At 41.5% G+C, this 20,251-nt stretch overlaps 1 protein-coding gene across 4 annotated transcripts in view; it reads right to left on the reverse strand.

Annotated features, from left to right (window-relative positions):
- Nucleotides 1-20,251, reverse strand: part of PPP1R1A (protein phosphatase 1 regulatory inhibitor subunit 1A) — a 212,021-nt gene that overhangs the window by 66,357 nt on the left and 125,413 nt on the right. For all 4 annotated transcript variants that reach the window (XM_075850118.1, XM_075850116.1, XM_075850115.1 and 1 more), the window contains exon 2: nt 17,536-17,596. In XM_075850118.1, the coding sequence (XP_075706233.1) occupies nt 17,536-17,596 (61 nt within the window). The remainder of the gene's footprint in view (nt 1-17,535; nt 17,597-20,251) is intronic.

The raw sequence follows: 20,251 nt of genomic DNA on the forward strand, positions 1-20,251 counted from the left end.
GAGTGTTACCATTTCCATTATCAAGAGGAAGTGTCTCTAAACAGTGTGATACTGTCAGCGATGGTTGTAGACTGTCAGTATGTAGGGACACAGCTATTTCACAAGGCGAATCATAACACCCATTTGTCAATACTCGTACAGAAAGGTGGTGTTCACTATAGACACGGCGGAGTGGCGGTGGGGAAGGGAGGTCCAATTTTGTGGATCTGCCCAGGGCCTATGGTCTACCTAATCCGCCACTGCTTTGGACAGCTGCTCGACTTGTTCCACCTCCTAATGCTGGCCTGGATTGTACATAGGACTACAGAAACAAATTTAGTTCTGATACATCTATTTATCATTTTTGATACTGTCTAAGATATTACTTACAGAGTCCTAACTCTTCTAGTTACCCATTTGGCATACCAGAACATATAAATGCTATTACTTTTGCAAGAGAACGCTCTGTGTCACATGGCTCCTTTAAATATATATTATTACAGATACTCTGGGTGAATTGTTTATAAATCTTATCTATCTCAAGCAGTAAAACCAGGCTGGGTTCACACGGAGTTTTTTGCAGGCGGAAATTCTGCCTCAAAATTCCATTTGGAAGTTTGAGGCAGATTTTCCTCTCCCTGCACGCCGATTTTCGCTGCGTTTTTTTGCCCGCGGCCATTGAGCGCCGCGGGCATAAAACGCAGTGTAATACGCTTTCTCTGCCTCCTATTGATGTCAATGGGAGGTCAGAGGCGTAAGCGCCCGAAGATAGGGTATGTCCCTTCATGTCCAGGGAAAAAGACGCCTCCGCCTCCCATTAAAATCAATGGGAGGCATTTTTGGGCTGTTTTTGACGAGTTTTGCAGCGCTGTTTCCGCGTCAAAAAACTTGTCAAAAATCTCAGTGTGAAAATACCCTAAAACAGCTAAGCAAAACAGTAAAATAAATAATAAAACCTGCGCAGCCTGCTCTCATGGAAAACAAATATAAAAAGGATTAAAAACAACAGAATTATAATATTATGTTAGGGTTATAGCATAAACAGTGATGCAGCCTTTATCAGTGGGAGCAATTAAATAGACGTTATAATTGCAATGTATACTGTATCTCGTCCATTGTGGGATGTGGACATGAAAACAGTCCAATCAAAGGAGGCACTTGGAATAATTTGCATCAAATTTATTCAAAGGCACACGTCGCCTCTTAATTAATTTGGCACATTTTTACCTTTCTATCAGTGAGAAAATGAAACATATGCCAGCTTGAGCAGATGTCGATTCTGGCCTTAATTTGCACCATTTCTTCTTATTACATCTAAGAGCGGAAGACCATGCCCTCTCTCTTTTTTAGTTACTTTCTAAATTTGGAGATCAGCGAGAAAAGTTGCAAATTTTACCCAAAAAATGTTGCACACCATCACTTGTGATATTTTAGTGGCACAATTTTCACCAGTACCTTGTGTAAACTGCATAATAAATGTGAGCCAAAATCAATATAACCGATGACTGAAATACTAAATTTTTGGGTAAGTTTGACACTTTTTGCAAGACTTGGACAATGAAGGGCTGGAAGCCAACATCCTGCAAAGAATTTTTGTCACCAGCAAACATGAGGACTAATGTAGAGAGGGGGCACAGACCTGGTTGGTCCCATCCCCTTGATACTGGGTGGTTAGAACCTGAACCCCCTCTCCAGAGAAACCGCATTGTTAGCAAACAAGGGGATGGGCAATTGGCCTAATCGTCATGAAAAGGCAGTGGAGGGAGAAACAAACAGCAAGCCCCTTTTGACTTGGGTGGCAGTACCTGGCACCGTGATAGAGGGTTTTACACGTCACTGTTTGGCTGAACGTCTGGAGTTCTCTCAGGGGATTAAAAATAGCATACAATGCCCAAATTCATTTTATAAGGTTTATTTAGCAATAGCACTCCATTCTGAATTATATTTTATTTTTATGAAAATTGTAAATGAATCCTAGGAGATCCAAGGGGGGAAATAATTCAATGTTCTCCTCCTCAATCATGGGATCCATCCCTGTTTCTGTGAAAGATAAAAAAATGGAAGGGAGAATGGATTCTTTCAATGTAAAATGCGTGTCGTTCACATGGCCATAATACATCAGGCTTATCTTAGCGAGGATCCTAGGATGCTATGGTGATCTTATCTAAGTCGCGTTCAGTAAGAACTACAGGAGGTTCTAGTATTCAAACCACAATGCAGCCATGTAAAAGCGGCCTTACTTTATTAGTATAATATTACAGACGGAGACCCCACTGAAATGACTGCAGTACACCTCCTGACAGCTAGTCTTATGACAAACATCAATGTGCTAAATACCGTAGTCCTTAATTCTGTTTACAAGCAATCACAGCAGCCACATCCACCTACTGTATATCGGTAATTATCAATTGTTCCAAAAATAGTCATGAGAAAATAAATCCTGACGACTGCACTATTCATGAGAGCAGGAATGTTGAGACAAAGAGGCTCACTGAAGATTATATTAATGTGACTATACAAATGTTTCATTATGAATGAAAATCGCCTTGAGAGTTCTTGATCTAAAGCTTACAATGTATAATTAGGTCACTGAGCACAAGCAGATCTGTCCAAAAAGACAAGACTGTATCATCTAAAACAGAGTGACACATGCATATATAGAAATTCAGAGTCTAATAACAAAATGAAATCAAAAGAGGAATTTCTCGGAAGGGCAATATATAGCTAATTATAGCATTTCTAATTTTTTTTTACAAAGCACTGCCTGCCGGGCTTTGACCAGTTGAAAACTCAGGAGTTTTATTGAAAATATTAAATGCACCAAAAAGTAGAAATGTTTATGGGTAAAAACAATTATACATATTTTTTTAAATGCCACATATTGGTGTGTAATATATTACCCCACAATTCAACATTTAGGAGTAGAGATGAGCGAACTTATGAAAAGTTTGGTTCGGCTAGTTCGTCGAATTTCACGAAAAAGTTCGATTCTGACCGAACCTGTAATTTCCGTGCGCCGAGCATGGTACTGTCCAGGGTGCTGAAAGAGTTAATGGGCTGCACTAACTCTTTCAGCAACCTGGACAGTACCATGCTCGGCGCGCGGAAAATACAATTTTAATGTAATAAAAAAAATATATAAATACGTTCATACTTACATTCCTCCTGTCCGGCCTCCAGCGATGACGTTTCATCCATGTCGCCGCTCGCTGCAACCAATCACAGGCTGTAGTGGAGGTCACGCACGTCACGTGACCGCCTCTGCAGCCAATCACAGGCTGCCGCGGCCTCTGCAGCCAATCACAGGCTGCCGCGGCCTCTGCAGCCAATCACAGGCTGCCGCGGCCTCTGCAGCCAATCACACACTCCTCTCCTGAAATATTCTGTGCTGCTGTGAACTCTGCTCTTACCATTACGTAGCTCTCAGTCTGTTACCTCTCCTCCACTCCTGTCCTCAATAACACCTTCACATGATTGGCAAGTCACCACGTAATGGTAAGAGCAGAGTTCACAGCAGCACAGAGTATTTCAGGAGATGAGCGTGCGGATCTTGTGCGGGGTGGTGACTTGCCAATCATGTGAAGGTGTTATTGAGGACAGGAGTGGAGGAGAGGTAACAGACTGAGAGCTACGTAATGGTAAGAGCAGAGTTCACAGCAGCACAGAATATTTCAGGAGAGGAGCGTGCAGATTCTGTGCTGCTGTGAACTCTGCTCTTACCATTACGTAGCTCTCAGTCTGTTACCTCTCCTCCACTCCTGTCCTCAATAACACCTTCACATGATTGGCAAGTCACCACGTAATGGTAAGAGCAGAGTTCACAGCAGCACAGAGTATTTCAGGAGATGAGCGTGCAGATCTTGTGCGGGGTGGTGACTTGCCAATCATGTGAAGGTGTTATTGAGGACAGGAGTGGAGGAGAGGTAACAGACTGAGAGCTACGTAATGGTAAGAGCAGAGTTCACAGCAGCACAGAATATTTCAGGAGAGGAGCGTTCAGATTCTGTGCTGCTGTGAACTCTGCTCTTACCATTACGTAGCTCTCAGTCTGTTACCTCTCCTCCACTCCTGTCCTCAATAACACCTTCACATGATTGGCAAGTCACCACCCCGCACAAGATCCGCACGCTCATCTCCTGAAATACTCTGTGCTGCCTTAAACTCTGTGGACATTTCAGGATCCTGTTTCTTTTAAATGCTGCTGGGGAACCCGCTCAATCCACTATATAAGGCTGCGCCTCCATCCTCTTCTGCCCCAGTCACTTATTCCCAAGCACTGTAGCGCAGCCTTATATAGTGGATCGAGTGGGTTCCCCAGCAGCATTTAAAAGAAACAGGATCCTGACCTGTCCACAGTGTTTATGGCAGCACAGAGTATTTCAGGAGATGAGCACGGCTGGCCACGGGCAGCCGGTCGTTTTACGGGTGTTTTTACGGTCGTGTGCATGAGGCCCCGTAATGACGGGTGGCTACATGTGTGCACCCGTCATTACGGCAGCGTTGCTAGGCGACGTCAGTAAATAGTCACTGTCCAGGGTGCTGAAAGAGTTAACTGATCGGCAGTAACTGTTTCAGCACCCTGGACAGTGAATTCCGATCAGAATATAGAGTAACCTGTAAAAAAAAAAAGACGTTCATACTTACCGAGAACTTTCTGCTTCCTCTAGTCCGGTCTCATGGCCGTTGCCTTGGTGACGCGTCCCTCTCGACATCCGGCCCGACATTCCTGGATGACGTTACAGCCCATGTGACCGCTGCAGCCAATCACAGGCTGCCGCGGCCTCTGCAGCCAATCACAGGCTGCCGCGTCAGGAAAGGAGGTCGGACTGGAGGAAGAAGAGGGACTCGTCACCAAGACAACGACCGGGTACGTATGAAATGCTTTTTATTTTATTTTTAATCAGCAGCCTCTTTTCTCTATCAGTGATTGTTAGAGACAAGTGGCTGCCGATTTGTATAATATTTTTGACCGGGTTCGGTCAAAAACGTGTTCGGCCGAACCCGGTGAAGTTCGGATTCGCTGCAAACAGAACTTTTCCCGATGTTCGGACCGAAACCGGGTTCGGTTGTCCCGGTTCGCTCATCTCTATTTAGGAGCATAATTACCTATCACCATAATGGCCAGTGAAATTGGAAATGTGGCCCATTTGCCCTCCAGCAATCATGTTGACCACTGCTGAATTCAGAATCGTGAAAGGAAGGGGAGCAATGCTGGGCCAGTAATGTTTAATCAGTCTTCTGACCTCACTGTCTTCCTCAAAAGAGTTAGAAATGGTCACTGCTGTATGACATTGATAAGTGGTCACTACTATATTGGCATTACATGACATGGCCACCACTATGTATCAACATTCAGTGGTATTACTGTGCTACCCAGGACAATGGCTGAAGCCATGCAACATTTTCAAGGCCTCCAGAGCCTGCATACAGGCCATAATACTGATGAGATACATTTATCAAGACTAAATTAGTTCTTTTAGGCAAAATGTCCATTTAGCATAAATAGTCCATGGTCTGTGCTAGCTTTCACCAGAGGAGACCAAATGATTCACCTATCTCCCAGAGAAGTGGGACCTTAAAACGCAATTGGTTTGACACTGGCTTAACTGTGGTGCAGAGTCTAAGGAGTCTACCCGTTGAGAGGGTATGGTCTTTCAAGGTCAGATTCCCAGGTCATGCTTCCCAGAATAGTTACCAATCCATGGCAGGGGAGCTGTAGGAACATCTGAAGCAGGTGTAGGAGCAGAGTTGGAAAGAAGCCAGGAGTCGATTCTAGGAGAGTGGTCAAGATGCGGCAAGCCAGAGTAGCAGACAAAGACGTAACAAGGAGACGAGCCAGGGGTTAAAAGTGGAATGATGAACTACAAGTACCATTTGACAACCAGAATGCAAAATCCATAAGAAGTCTAAGGTTAAGGTCAAGGCCAAACCATAGAAAAACTAGTCTAAAAGGTCTTAAAATACAGGATAATTTATCAAGTCAAAACTCTGACTTCCGAGGAGTTTGTCAGGAAGACCGAATTCGGCCGCAACTGTGATCAGTGGGTTGGCAGCTGCTAGCACGTGAGTGGAGTTGCATTGATACAAGGTGAGTAACATGGCCAAAAGAAATCCAAAGAAATTTTTGATCATGACTGTCATGTGTCACAGCTATCCTTATTGCAATAAATACATGATAAAAATATGCATACAGATGTAGCCAAGTTTATCTTGACCCTGATAACTTGCTGCAGAGTGATATCACACAACAAAAGCCATTGAAAAAGTCAAGTTAAAGTTTTTGGACACGGTGTATTTAATGCGTTAAATGTCAAGATAAAGATGGCTACATCTGTATATCATGTTGTAATATCATGTTATAACATATCTGGCCTGAGCAAATATTGATTTGCGTATTGTAATACTTGTGATCTGGCATTTGTGAAGGTTTTCGTTAAAGGGGGTCATCTCTTAAAGGCAACCCCTGTCCATATGCCCTACTAGGGCATATGGATGCCATAAAATCGGGTCCCCACTCAGATCCTCCTCTGTGAGCCTGAATGCTCTAGCAGACATGAGCAGTCCATGTCTGACTGGCTGGGGCTTCCCATGACAAAATCAGCTGTTTGCCAGGGGATATATGCAGTGTTGGACTGGAGTTCCTTGGGCCAACCAGAGAAACTATTTTTGGGCATCCACCCTCAATCTATACAGAACATCTGCATGTCCTCTTTACATTGTAAAATGTGTTGTTATCATTGTACACGTAGGAAATATAATCAATAACGTCTAAGAGGCTATTCATGAAGTCTTCATTCTATTGCTCATTCAACCACTATTTAAAAATCCTCATCATAAATGTATAATGTTCTTATTATCTGTCTTCTTATCATGCAGGAAATATACCCTACTGAATAGATGATTCACAGCTTCACTTCCAAATTGCAAATGACTAATATTGAGGATGTCATATTTTGATGTAGGTTTCCACATGGATCTCTGAAAATACATGGAAGTATTCAATTAATTACCACTGGCAAAGATTAATTCACTAAGTTTCATTACTAATTGAAGACTTCATTACTTTCCAGAAATGTATCAGAAGGTCCATTATTTAATTACATTTACTCTGGGGTTTTACTTATTGCTCATACAGTAAAAGTCCAAAGATGGCCTTTCAATGAATGTTGAAGCCGTGACTTGGAAGTAGCGGGCTCCATAACCAAACATGAAAATGATGGTAGTTTTTACTATCAGGGACTCTATAGGTATTTTCTGTCTGTATTTCCTAGTCCTTTTAGGTACAAATCTATATACTCTTTCTAGGAACATTTATATATACTGAGCATATGTGAAGGAGCAATGCATGTCTTCCAAGTGTTTATTCCGCAGAGTAGTGCCACATGTAAACTTCCCTTACCCTGCCTCTCAACTGCTTCACTCGTGTCATTAAGTTACATTTAGTAACAGCAGAAACCATTTGGTCAATCTATATATACTCATAGGGTATATTCACACAAGGCAGATACGCTGCGTAAAAACACACAGTGTATCTGCCCTGTTCGCTGTAGGAAATTAAGTCTGAAAGACTGCACCAAATTGTGGTGCAGTTTTTCGGCCAGAGTGTCCACTGCGGAAAACTGCACATAAAAAAAAAAAGTTTTATACTTACCCATAGACATGGCGACGCCATCCTGCAGCCGGCCTCCTGGGATCCTGTGATTGGCTGCAGCGGTCACATGGGATGAAATATCATCCCAGATGGCTGGCCTGGATGAAGAAGCACAGAATTCTGGGTAAGTATAAGATTTTTATTTTTTTGTGCGTTGCGATTTTTGCAGTGTAATCAGTTTTCTCCACCGCAAAAATCGAAACGTCTGCTATTGGTTGCGGGTTTTACCTCCCATTGAATTCAATGGGGAAAACCTGCAACAAAAAAGCAGAGATTATTCAAATACAACTGATGTGCTGCGGATTAAAAAAACCGCACCGCAGGTCAATTTCTCAGCATTTTTTCCACTCATTATTTACACAGCGTGTGGATGACATTTGTTCAAATCTCACCCACTCTGCTGCTACTGTATTATGCTGCAGATTTTCCACTGCGAAATACCTTTCGGAAATCCTGCAGTATTTATGTTACATGTGAACCCGGCCTAAGGGAGTCTGCAGTATAAACAGAGAACTTCACCTGATGTATACTTTAATTTATGGTCTAGCACGGGTGAGGTGCCCCACCAGTTTTTGGTGAGGCACAGTTAGGTAGTTAGTTTTGACAGAAGCGATTATAAGCTGTATCAGGGGTCTCAAACTCGGCCGGGTAAATGGGCCGCACATAGCAAACATTTACCTACCTGACAATTCAGGGCATTCAGGCACTGCCTAAAATTCTACAAATGGACCATCAAATGCTGTCCCTGCACTGTGGGTCCTCATTTATAGCTAGTTGTGGGACACATGACTACAAACTGGGGAGTATAATATTGGTATGATCTCTATCACGTACTAAATACCTCCCTATGACAATATCCCTTCCTCCCAAACGTTTTACTCTTTCCTCCCCATCTCCCAACCACCATTTGCTAACAGGTACCCACCTACATTCGACCCCTCTGCACATTAAATAACTACCTACCCAAATTACACAGGAGGAGCCAACCTACTGATATCATGTTTTGGACTGTGAAATACTATTTTTGCTGTTTGTATCTTGAGTTCTAAAAAAATAAAAAAATATCCTAAACAGCTGGGGGATTATCCAGACGTTCCTGCAGTATTTTTTTTCGTTTTTTTTATAAGTTTAATATCATTCTCACCATGTCTTTGGTATAACTGGCCACTCCTGGGAAGATTCACCACTGTGGCTCAGTTGTTACCACTGCTGCAGCACTGAGATACAGGATCTAAATTTGATCAAGGACTGACATCTTTGGAGTCTTTATGTTCTCCCTTTGCTTGTATGGGTTTCATCCATGATTCCCAACATCCTCCCACTCTTCATAAACATACTGATTGGTAAATTTGATAGAAAGCCAACGAACATTAGTACTGTTTGTACGAGATAGGGAAAGTAGATTGTGGGCCCAGTGGAGAACGAGAGCGATATGAGCGATTACAGTATGTGAATAGCTCTACAGCAGGGGTCTCAAACTCGGCCGGGTAAATGGGCTGCACATAGAAAAAATTACCGGATTACTGTCAAAGTTGATACAATACAAAATTATTGTTAATCAATTAGTTATTTGAACTACTACAATACTACATTACTATAATTACAATACTACATTACTATAATTACAATACTACATTACTATAACAGTACCACATTACTATAATAATACTACATTACTATAACAATACTACATTACTATAATAATACCCCTAGGTTAAAACTTACCGGAAATTTGCACTTTTACGCCACGTGCTTATTTTTACAATCTAGTTTTCCAGTTTAAGTGTCGCTAAATGAGGTCTGGCTGCTCAGTTGTAGATAGTGCCACACCCCCGTAGATAATGCCACAGTGCCCTCTGTAGATGATGCTACAGTGCCCTCTGTAGATAATGCCACCGTACCCTCTGTAGATAATGCCACCGTACCCTCTGTAGATGATGCCACAGTGTCCTCTGTAGATGATGCCACAGTGTCCTCTGTAGATGATGCCACAGTGTCCTCTGTAGATGATGCCACAGTGTCCTCTGTAGATAATGCCACAGTGTCCTCTGTAGATAATGCCACAGTGCCCTCTGTAGATAATGCCACAGTGCCCTCTGTAAATAATGCCACAGTGCCCTCTGTAGATAATGCCATAGTGCCTTTGTAGATACCCCCTTGTAGATAGTGCCACAAACGCACCATTGTAGATAGTGCCACACACTCCCTTTTGTAGAGAGTGCCACACATACCCCCTATAGATAGTGCCACACACACCCCTAGAGTGTCCAACATACACTCCCTCTATAGATAGTGCCACACATACCCCCTGTAGATAGCGCCCCACACACCCCACACTGTCGATAGCCCTAGACCCCCTCCCTGTATATAGCTCTATTGGGGTTCCCTGTAAGAGGGAATCCCCAGCCAATGTGTTGCCAACGCTCTGGCGGGGTTTCTGCTCCTGGAGGAGCCCCTGACATCTCTGTCCATATATGAATAGTGACGTCAGGGGCCAACTCTAGGAGCGGAATTCCCGGCCAGAACGTCGGCAATGTTCTGGCCAGGGATTCCGATCCAGGAGGAGCCCCTGAGGGAACAGTGTTGTCAGGGGCTCCTCCAGGAGAGGAATTCCCGGCCAGAGTGTCGACAACGTTCTAGCTGGGGATTCCACTCCTCGAGGTAGCCCCACTGGAGCTATCTACAGGGAGGGGGGTGTAGTGCTGTCGACACAGAATAAACTAAAGTTAAAGCCAAGCACCCCATTGTTTTTCTTGTGAAATTCTCGATAAGTTTGATGTGTCACATGACCCTCTTCCCATTGAAAAAACTAAAGTTGGATACAAAATGGCCGACTTCAAAACGGCCGCCATGGTCAACACCCAGCTTGAAAAGTTTCCCCCCTCCCATATACTAATGTGCCACAAACAGGAAGTTAATATCACCAACCATTCCCATTTTATTTAGGTGTATCCATATAAATGGCCCACCCTGTATATATATATACACATACACACATACACACACGCACACATACACTAATACATATATATATATATATATATATATATATATATATATATATATATACTACCGTTCAAAAGTTTGGGGTCACCCAGACAATTTTGTGTTTTCCATGAGAACTCACACTTATATTTATCAAATGAGTTGCAAAATGACTAGAAAATATAGTCAAGACATTGACAAGGTTAGAAATAATGATTTTTATTTGAAATAATAATTTTCTCCTTCAAACTTTACTTTCGTCAAAGAATGCTCCATTTGCAGCAATTACAGCATTGCAGACCTTTGGCATTCTAGCTGTTAATTTGCTGAGGTAATCGGGAGAAATTTCACCCCATGCTTCCAGAAGCCCCTCCCACAAGTTGGATTGGCTTGATGGGCACTTCTTGCGTACCATACGGTCAAGCTGCTCCCACAACAGCTCTATGGGGTTGAGATCTGGTGACTGCGCTGGCCACTCCATTACAGATAGAATACCAGCTGCCTGCTTCTTCCCTAAATAGTTCTTGCATAATTTGGAGGTGTGCTTTGGGTCATTGTCCTGTTGTAGGATGAAATTGGGTCCAAGCAAGCGCTATCCACAGGGTATGGCATGGCGTTGCAAAATGGAGTGATAGCCTTCCTTATTCAAAATCCCTTTTACCTTGTACAAATCTCCCACTTTACCAGCACCATAGCAACCCCAGACCATCACATTACCTCCACCATGCTTGACAGATGGCGTCAGGCAATCTTCCAGCATCTTTTCAGATGTTCTGCGTCTCACAAATGTTCTTCTGTGTGATCCAAACACCTCAAATTCGAATTCGTCTGTCCATAACACTTTTTTCCAATCTTCCTCTGTCCAATGTCTGTGTGCTTTTGCCCATATTAATCTTCTCCTTTTATTAGCCAGTCTCAGATATGGCTTTTTCTTTGCCACTCTGCCCTGAAGGCCAGCATCCCGGAGTCGCCTCTTCACTGTAGACATTGACACTGGCGTTTTGCGGGTACTATTTAATGAAGCTGCCATTTGAGGACCTGTGAGGCGTCTATTTCTCAAACTAGAGACTCTAATGTACTTGTCTTGTTGCTCAGTTGTGCAGTGGGGCCTCCCACTTCTCTTTCTACTCTGGTTAGAGCCTGTTTGTGCTGTCCTCTGAAGGGAGTAGTACACACCGTTGTAGGAAATCTTCAGTTTCATGGCAATTTCTCGCATGGAATAACCTTCATTTCTAAGAACAAGAATAGACTGTCGAGTTTCACATGAAAGCTCTCTTCTTCTAGCCATTTTGAGAGTTGAATCGAACCCACAAATGTAATGCTCCAGATTCTCAACTAGCTCAAAGGAAGGTCAGTTTTATAGCTCCTCTAAACAGCAAAACTGTTTACAGCGGTGCTAACATAATTGCACAAGGGTTTTCAAGTGTTTTCTAATCATCCATTAGCCTTCTAACACAGTTAGCAAACACAATGTACCATTAGAACACTGGAGTGATGGTTGCTGGAAATGGGCCTCTATACAGCTATGTAGATATTGCATTAAAAACCAGACGTTTGCAGCTAGAATAGTCATTTAGCACATTAACAATGTATAGACTGTATTTCTGATTAATTTAATGTTATCTTCATTGAAAAAAACTGTGCTTTTCTTTCAAAAATAAGGACATTTCTAAGTGACCCTAAACTTTTGAACGGTAGTGTATTTATATATATATATATATATATATATATATATATATATATATATATATATATATATATATATAAATTGATAGTGCTCTATGTAACTGATAAAGGAACCTGATGTTTTTCCGCAGATTCCGAAGTCTTAGTGTGTATCAGGCTCTTTGTCGACTCAGAAAGATATATTCAGTTTTGCAATGAAGATATTCAGAGTTGGGTTATGGAGCAAAGATTTACACTGCTGACTGCACCAATAAACATTTATTTTAGACCAAAAATGTTCTGCTGTGAACACTGATTTCTACCCTTCACCAACCAGGTCAAGCAGAATATGCCGTCTTTTCATTCCCCTTTAGCACTCTCTGAAACGAAATCAACTCAATGAAAACTTCAATGAACAAGAGATCTAATTAAACAGATGCTCTCATTAACCCCCTCCTAACTGTCCCCTCAGTAATGTCCTGCAAGAAGACCATAGTCAAACATTCGGAAACGACGAGTTATCCACCCGTGCTGGAGAGGATTTAAGAAAGGATTTCTTTTTAGATGCTGAAATACTTATAGTGGGAAATTAAGATGTTTTCTCTTAAAAGATTATTTGCCTTCAAACCATTCAAGCATCCTTGAATGTAATTGGGGTGAACAGATGGTCTTATTAGTGGGATAGAAAGAAGTGCAATCAGTTCAACTTAACAAAGCGGGTACACCTGAGGGAAACCTGCAAATTCTATGTTCTCATTACCCTCTAAGTACTATTGGCGTACAGTTGTACACTTCAATACACAAGTCTAAAAATGAATAAATAACCTCAGACGTAAGGCATAAAATACCTGATGTTACACAACATTAACTCATAAATCCAGTTCTACTAGTCTGGTACTTTTACATCTATTCAAGTAAATTCCCTATAACAACTCAGAAATAATCAATACGTTTTATAACAGTAATTTTTGTCTTATTTTGTACATTTAGTGTAGAGGTCAGGCACGCACTTTTTTCTAATCTGTTTTTAATTTTCTGATTGTGTATTTTTTATTCTATATACTTTACATGATTATGGGGGCAGCCAGTTTCTGTTCTGAGCTGCAACAGCAGTTGAGAGATTTGCCTTACAACAGCCACACGGACAAAAGAAACCTCAGTTAGAAAACGACCTATTGACTTTAATAGGACGGTGTTGTGTGCATGATCTATATAGACATCACTGTACACCGAGGAGGGGGATGTGAACTGTGTCCATCACCTATTGTCAATGGTGAATCCTGTGTTATCTGCCTCCAGCTTTGCAAGAGAGATGTTACAGCAGCTTTCAATGATCACTGCTGAAAACTGATCAATGTCAGTATATTATAAGGCCAATGTGAAAACTTCAATCATTTAATATACAGTAGATCATGTCATAAAATAAAAAAATTTAATATGCTTAAAGAGGCTCTTTCACCAGATTATAAGTGCCCTATCTCCTGCATAATGTGATCGACGCTGACTAATCAGTGACCAATCAGTGACCAATCGGCGTCATGCACTTCTCATCGTTCCAGCCCAGCTGGTTTCACTGCACACACAGCGTGATCTCCCTGTGAATGACAGCACAACGTGATCTCGCGAGATCACGCTGTGTGTGCAGTGAAAGAAGTTGGGCTGGAATGATGAGAAGTGTATGACGCTGATTGGTCACTGATTGGTCACTGATTGGTCAGCGTCATATACTTCTCTTCACAACGCCCAGTTGGTAAAAAGTTAAAAAACGCCCAGTTGTCTATTAAGAAACGAATTAGCATAAATCTAAAATTGTTCATAACTTGCTCAAAATTTATCGTTTTTCAATATAAAAACCACTTATCCATATTACAGCGCTGATCAGATTATGTAGGAGATGCTGTGTCACCAGTTTATAACTGTCCTATCTTCTACCTATTCTAATAGGCGCTTTAATGTATATAGCAACAGTTTAAAAAAACAAAAACACATTTATTTTTGAGCAAGTTATAATTTTTAGTTTTATGCTAATTTGTTCTTAATGCCCAACTGGGCATTTTTACTTTTCACCAAGTGGGCATTGTAAAGGGAAGTGTATGACGCTGACCAATCAGCGTCATACACTTCTCTTCATTCACGCCCAGCTTGTTTCACTGCACAGCGTGATCTCGCGAGATCACGCTGTAACAGGACTTCCTCCCGCATGTCCTTCACCGGAGCAACAGGAGAGTCAATAGACATCGCTTGTTCAGTCTTCCATGGCTCTGGTCAAGGACCTGTTGGAGGACGTCCGATCACAACATGATCTTGCGAGATCACGCAGTGCAGTGAAACAAGCTGGGCATGAATGAAGAGAAGTGTATTACGCTGATTGGTCAGCATCATACACTTTTCTTTGCAACGCCACTTGGTGAAAAGTAAAAAAACGCTCAGTTGGGCATCAATAACAAATTAGCATAAAACTAAACATTATCATAACTTGGTCAAAAATAAACGTTTTTTATTTTAAAAAAAACGAAACCAAAAACTGTTATCTACAGATGTAGCCGTCTTTATCTTGACTTTTAACGCATTAAATGAACAATGGCTAGATCTCTTATCTTGACTTTTTCAATGACTTTTCAATGGCTTTTGTTGTGTGATATCACGCTTCAGCAAGTTATCAGAATTAAGTTAAAGATGGCTACATCCGTACATTAGAGCGCCTATTAGATTAGGTAGAAGATAGGGCAGTTATAAACTGGTGACAGAGCCTCTTTAACATAAAACCTTGATTTAAACAAGTGGCTATGATGATAACTTTGCTTTAGGCCAGGATCAGACACACAGAATAGCAATTTTTGGTGAAGGTTTTTGCTCAGTTTTTTTGGATCAAACACAGGAATGGACACAAAAGAAAGGAACGGCAATAGACTTTTCTTTCTACTTTTCCTTCCTTATTAATCATCTTCTGGCTTTGGCTCAAAAATCTGCACCAAAAACTGCATCAAAACAGTATGTATGATCCTGGCCTGAAGGAACCCTTTAGTTATAGGAATCTTTACTGGTGACAAAACTTCCTTTAACCCCTTAACGCCCTGTCATGTACTGTTACGTCACGGGCATTGGCCTGTTAATGCACAATGCCATACTATTACAGCATCGTGTTATCAGGCTACTGTGTCTGAAGACACAGTTTTAAAGCAGTAATAGCTTAATGCTGTCGCTGCTGCAAGGCCAGGACCGGAGCTAGCCTCCGATCCTACCGATTAACCCCTTTGATGCAGCGCTCAAAAGTGAGCGCTGCAGCTATGGGGTTACTAGCATATCGGAACCCAGCGATAGAACGCAGGTTTTCCGACGGCTGCTTTTGCAATCGGAGGCCTAACAATCGCCCCCTGTCTGCCAAGTACGGAGGCCTGTTAGGCCTCCGTTTGCAAAAAGAAGATGGCGCAGCCTCAGAAGATGTTACAGCTGACACCCTGATGTATGGCAGGGAACGGAGCTAGCTCTGCTCCCTGCCATTAACCACTTAGATTCCACAATCAAAAGCAAATCAGAGGTGCAGGCGTTCAAGTCCCCTAGTGGGACAAAAAAAAAAAGTTAAAAGTTCATAAAAACGTTGTACAAAAGTATAAAAATAAAAGTTAGAAGTTGAAAAAACAAAACTGCCTTTTTCCCTATAATAAGTCTTTTATTTAGGGAAAAAATGAAAAAGTTAAAAAAAGTACACATATTTGGTATTACTGCATTCGTAACGACCCAAACTATAAAACTATAAAGTTATTTTCCCCGACACGTGAACACCGCAAATACAATAAAAAAAAACAATACCAGAATTGCTATTTTTTGGTCACCACCCCTTCCAAAACACAGAATAAAAAGTGATAAAAAAGACACATGTATCCCAAAACAGTACCAATAAAAACTACAACCCGTCCCGTAAAAAATAAGCCCTTACTCAGCTTTTTTGACTGAAAAAAAAAAATGATGTCTCTCAGAATATAGTGACACAAAAAAGAAATAATAAAAAAAGGGCATATGGTATCGCCGTAATCGTATCAAACCGCAGAATAAAGTAAAATGTTCATTTATAGCCAATGGTGAACACTGTAAAAAAAAAACAATAGAAAACATTGTCTGAATTGCTGGTTCTTGGTCACCGTGCTTGCCAAAAAATGGAATAAAAAGTGATCAAAAAAATCGCATGTACCCCAAAATGGTACCAATGAAAACTACAGATTGTCCTGCAACAAATAAGCACTCACACAGCTACCGTGGAGAAAAAATAAAAAAGTTCTGCCTCTCAGAATATGGCTTTGCAAAATGTGCAGAGTGTTACAAAAGCAGATAAGATCGGGCACCATTTATCAGTGCGACATCGGCCACATATCTATGAATTATTATTTATTTACCGCATTATTAGAGCCTCTTATTATGTCCTGATGTACTCCGCACAGATTACATATGCCCCCACATTATAAACTGAAATACCAGCAAAACGCCAAACAGAACTACTACCGAGCTAAATCTGCGCTCCAAAAGACAAATGGCGCTCCCTCCCTTCTGAACCCTACAGTGTGCCCAAACAGTAGTTTACATCCACATATATGGTATCGCCATACCCGGGAGAACCCGCTTCACAGTTTATGAGATATTTGTCTTCGGTGGCAGAAATTATTTTCAAAACTATTTGCATGTCATTGCATAACATCATTTGCCCCCCTAGGTTTATTTTACAAATTAAAAAAAAAGAGGCAGCAAAAGTATGATGATCTTGGTAAGGGCTTGAAACTAAAATGTGAAAATCTCCTTTGCTATGTGTACAGAACATGGACAAGTAGGAATATACATCTAACATTCATGCCGGCTAAGATCTATATACTCGAGTATATGCCCAGCATCCCCTGCCATGTTTATGTATGCATTGTCACTTATAGCCATTGCTATTTACAGTTATTTATCACCAAAGCACCCCAATAATTCCATAGCCAGAAATATATTGCTCACTATCTCCTATGTTAAAGGGCCACCGGACAGTTTCATGGGCAATGGGTTAATTAGGCCCATGGTATCAAAAATACATATAAAAATTACAATTTTGTAAAAAAAAGTCTAAAATTGTAAGGTAGAATGTAAAAAACAATCTAAATACTTAGATGAGAAAACATTCAATATTCATTAGTAAACATTACAAATCGTTTTGCCGGTTGGGAATTTTTTTGATAGTCTAATTCAGAATTTTATAACAATATAGCACATAGCATGACAACGTTTACCTGGTGAAGACTGGTCACCGCTCAGGACAAGTGTGGCAGGAGTTGGTCTACGTTTGCGTATCTATTAATAAAAAAATAATGCGTTCATTAGTGTTTATTGCATTTAGAATATAGTAAATTCACTAATATTAATTAACTAATATACTCAATTTATTGTATATAACCAACTGTACACAAAGAGGGCTGAGAGAGATTTACTCAAAAAGTGGTGATATAGTGTGTTATATCAAAGTGATTATACAAATCCATCAATCATCTATACCACTATGAGAAATCCACAATAAATAAACAAGCATGACTTGGTGCATTGATCAAAGGCAACTGGAGAGACCTACAGACAGAAAAATGATCAACTCTGGCACAAAGGTATTGAGTATAAAAATATATAAATTTTATTAGAGATAGACACAACAGAATAAAAAAGATGAGTCATACAATGAAAAGAAGGCGTCGACCTGTGCAAGACCAAAAAACATGTATAGCGAACATGATCATACGTGAATGTCAAAATACAGGTGCATGTGCAAATTGGACTTCAGAAGGGAAAACCAAGCTGCATGAAATGTATAGCAAAATAGTTAATATCTGTAACAATAACAGTCTAATGTAAAGTGCTGAAAGATGCAGGTAGCACAGCATATAGCCATAAACTTCTAGACTACATATGAGTAAATACAAGCCTAGGGACTATGCAGCCCATCAACTGAAGGGCCAAATTAACAACAGACCTAAAGCATGTAACACAGACAGGCAGTGACGTCATCATGCCAGCCTGCGCAGGGACACTTTACTAAAGTGCCTGTGGTGAAAATTGAAATGGCGCCCCCCCCCCCCCCGGATTTTGATTGGCATCCCCCTGGCTGTTCTACATCATGTAATGTCCGTGGCTGCGGGCTGTCAGCTCCAATCCCCTCCTGACAGCCGCAGCCACGAGTCGGCAAGCGCTGGCCCCAGCCTCCTCCTCAGGAGACGCCAGCACCTGCTTCCACTCACCTCAGCCGGATCCCATAGGGTGCGCACGCACGCTCATGCCCGCTCTTAAAGGGGCAGCGTGCGTACCGGACTTTTGATGAACTTTGACCCGTGAGTACCTTGGACTATAAGAGGGGTCCAGCCCCCTGCTTCTATGCCTGAGCACTGTTGATGTTTCCTAGTTTGTCTATGTGATGGCGTCCTAGTGTGTTCCTGTTTCCGGTACCTGTTCCAGTTCCTGTTCCTTGCATTCCATACCATCCTGGTCGAGCACTGTGCTGTGCCAAAGTCGTGTTGTGCTGTATTCCATGTCTGACCTGCTTCACCTCTCCTGATGTCTACCTGCTGCCTAGTCCAAGCCGAGCCTGCCCTGCTGCTGTCTGAGTTAACACAGGTACCTATACAAACTATAGACATTCACCTGCGCCCTGTTGGCCAGCTGCCTTACCGCCAAGGCGGTACGGCCCAGTGGGATTACAGACCCTTCGTGACACATCACTACCAGCCTCCTCAAACTCTTGAGGATGCTCCATTGCCTTGTACTCTCCTGGCATGCGCGGTGCAGCAATGAAGCCGGGCAGAGTACACCTCGCTGCACGGTGCGTGCCCAAGTAGTACAAGGCAATGGCACATCTGAAAAAGTTGTATCAACCAGAGGGATGTCAATCAAACATGGAAAGGTGGGTTTGGAGGCAGGACTATGTGACTCATAAGGATTCGGCACCGCCCCATGACCCTTTAATGAGTAATTAGCATATAGTATGTGCCATTTTAAAAGTTGATTTATAGATTTTGCGGTTCAAGTGGTTAAAAACTACCTGACTGGTTCCCATTAAATATGCAATGAATTGAAAACAATTCCATCTGCCCTGCAATTTTGTTATTATAAATATATCCTATATAATTACAGCTCCAGAACAAGCTCATACATATATACGGCACGAGAGCCAAGCTCAATACATATATACAGCACTAGTACAAAGCTCAATACATATATACAGCTCCACTCCAGAACCAAGGTTAGTACATATATACATTACCAGAACAAAGCTCATACATTTATACAATACCAGATCCAAGCTCAGTACATATATACAGCATCAGAACAAAGCTCAATACATAAATACAGCCCCACAACCAAGATCAGTACATATATAGAGTACCAGAACCAAGCTCATTACATATATACAGCCGTAGAACCAAGCTCAGTACATATATACAGCACCAGAACAAAGCTCAGTACATATATACAGCACCAGAACAAGCTCAGTACATATATACAACAGCAGAACAAATACAGCTCAATTTAGTGCCACCCCTGCCGTATAGGTTTGTACGGCGTAAAACTACAGCTCCAAGCATGGCCCAAACAATGGTAAGCATATGCTAGGAGATGCTGTTTCACAAAAAAAATCATATCAAAATTTAAACCACCCATCATCTCGCTGCAGATCATACAGTGGCTATATTACTGATTAGAGGCAGAATAAACATTTACATTAAGTGACTCACTGGTGCCGTCTCAGATTCTAGTTCTTTTTCTCTTTTCTTCTCCATCCGGTCCAGACCTCTATGATGACTTCTCCCGGCCACGACCCATTTCCGTAGTTTTCCGCTCAGATGTATTCAGCTTGTCACTTTTGAAACATTTCTGCACCTATAAATGAAGATAAATTTCTCAACACCTCTAAATATAATAGCGCCATACACTCTGTCCCTGATTATAATAGTGCCATACCCTGTG

Source organism: Rhinoderma darwinii, chromosome 2, assembly GCF_050947455.1.
Source record: "Rhinoderma darwinii isolate aRhiDar2 chromosome 2, aRhiDar2.hap1, whole genome shotgun sequence".
Taxonomy (NCBI): domain Eukaryota; kingdom Metazoa; phylum Chordata; class Amphibia; order Anura; family Rhinodermatidae; genus Rhinoderma; species Rhinoderma darwinii.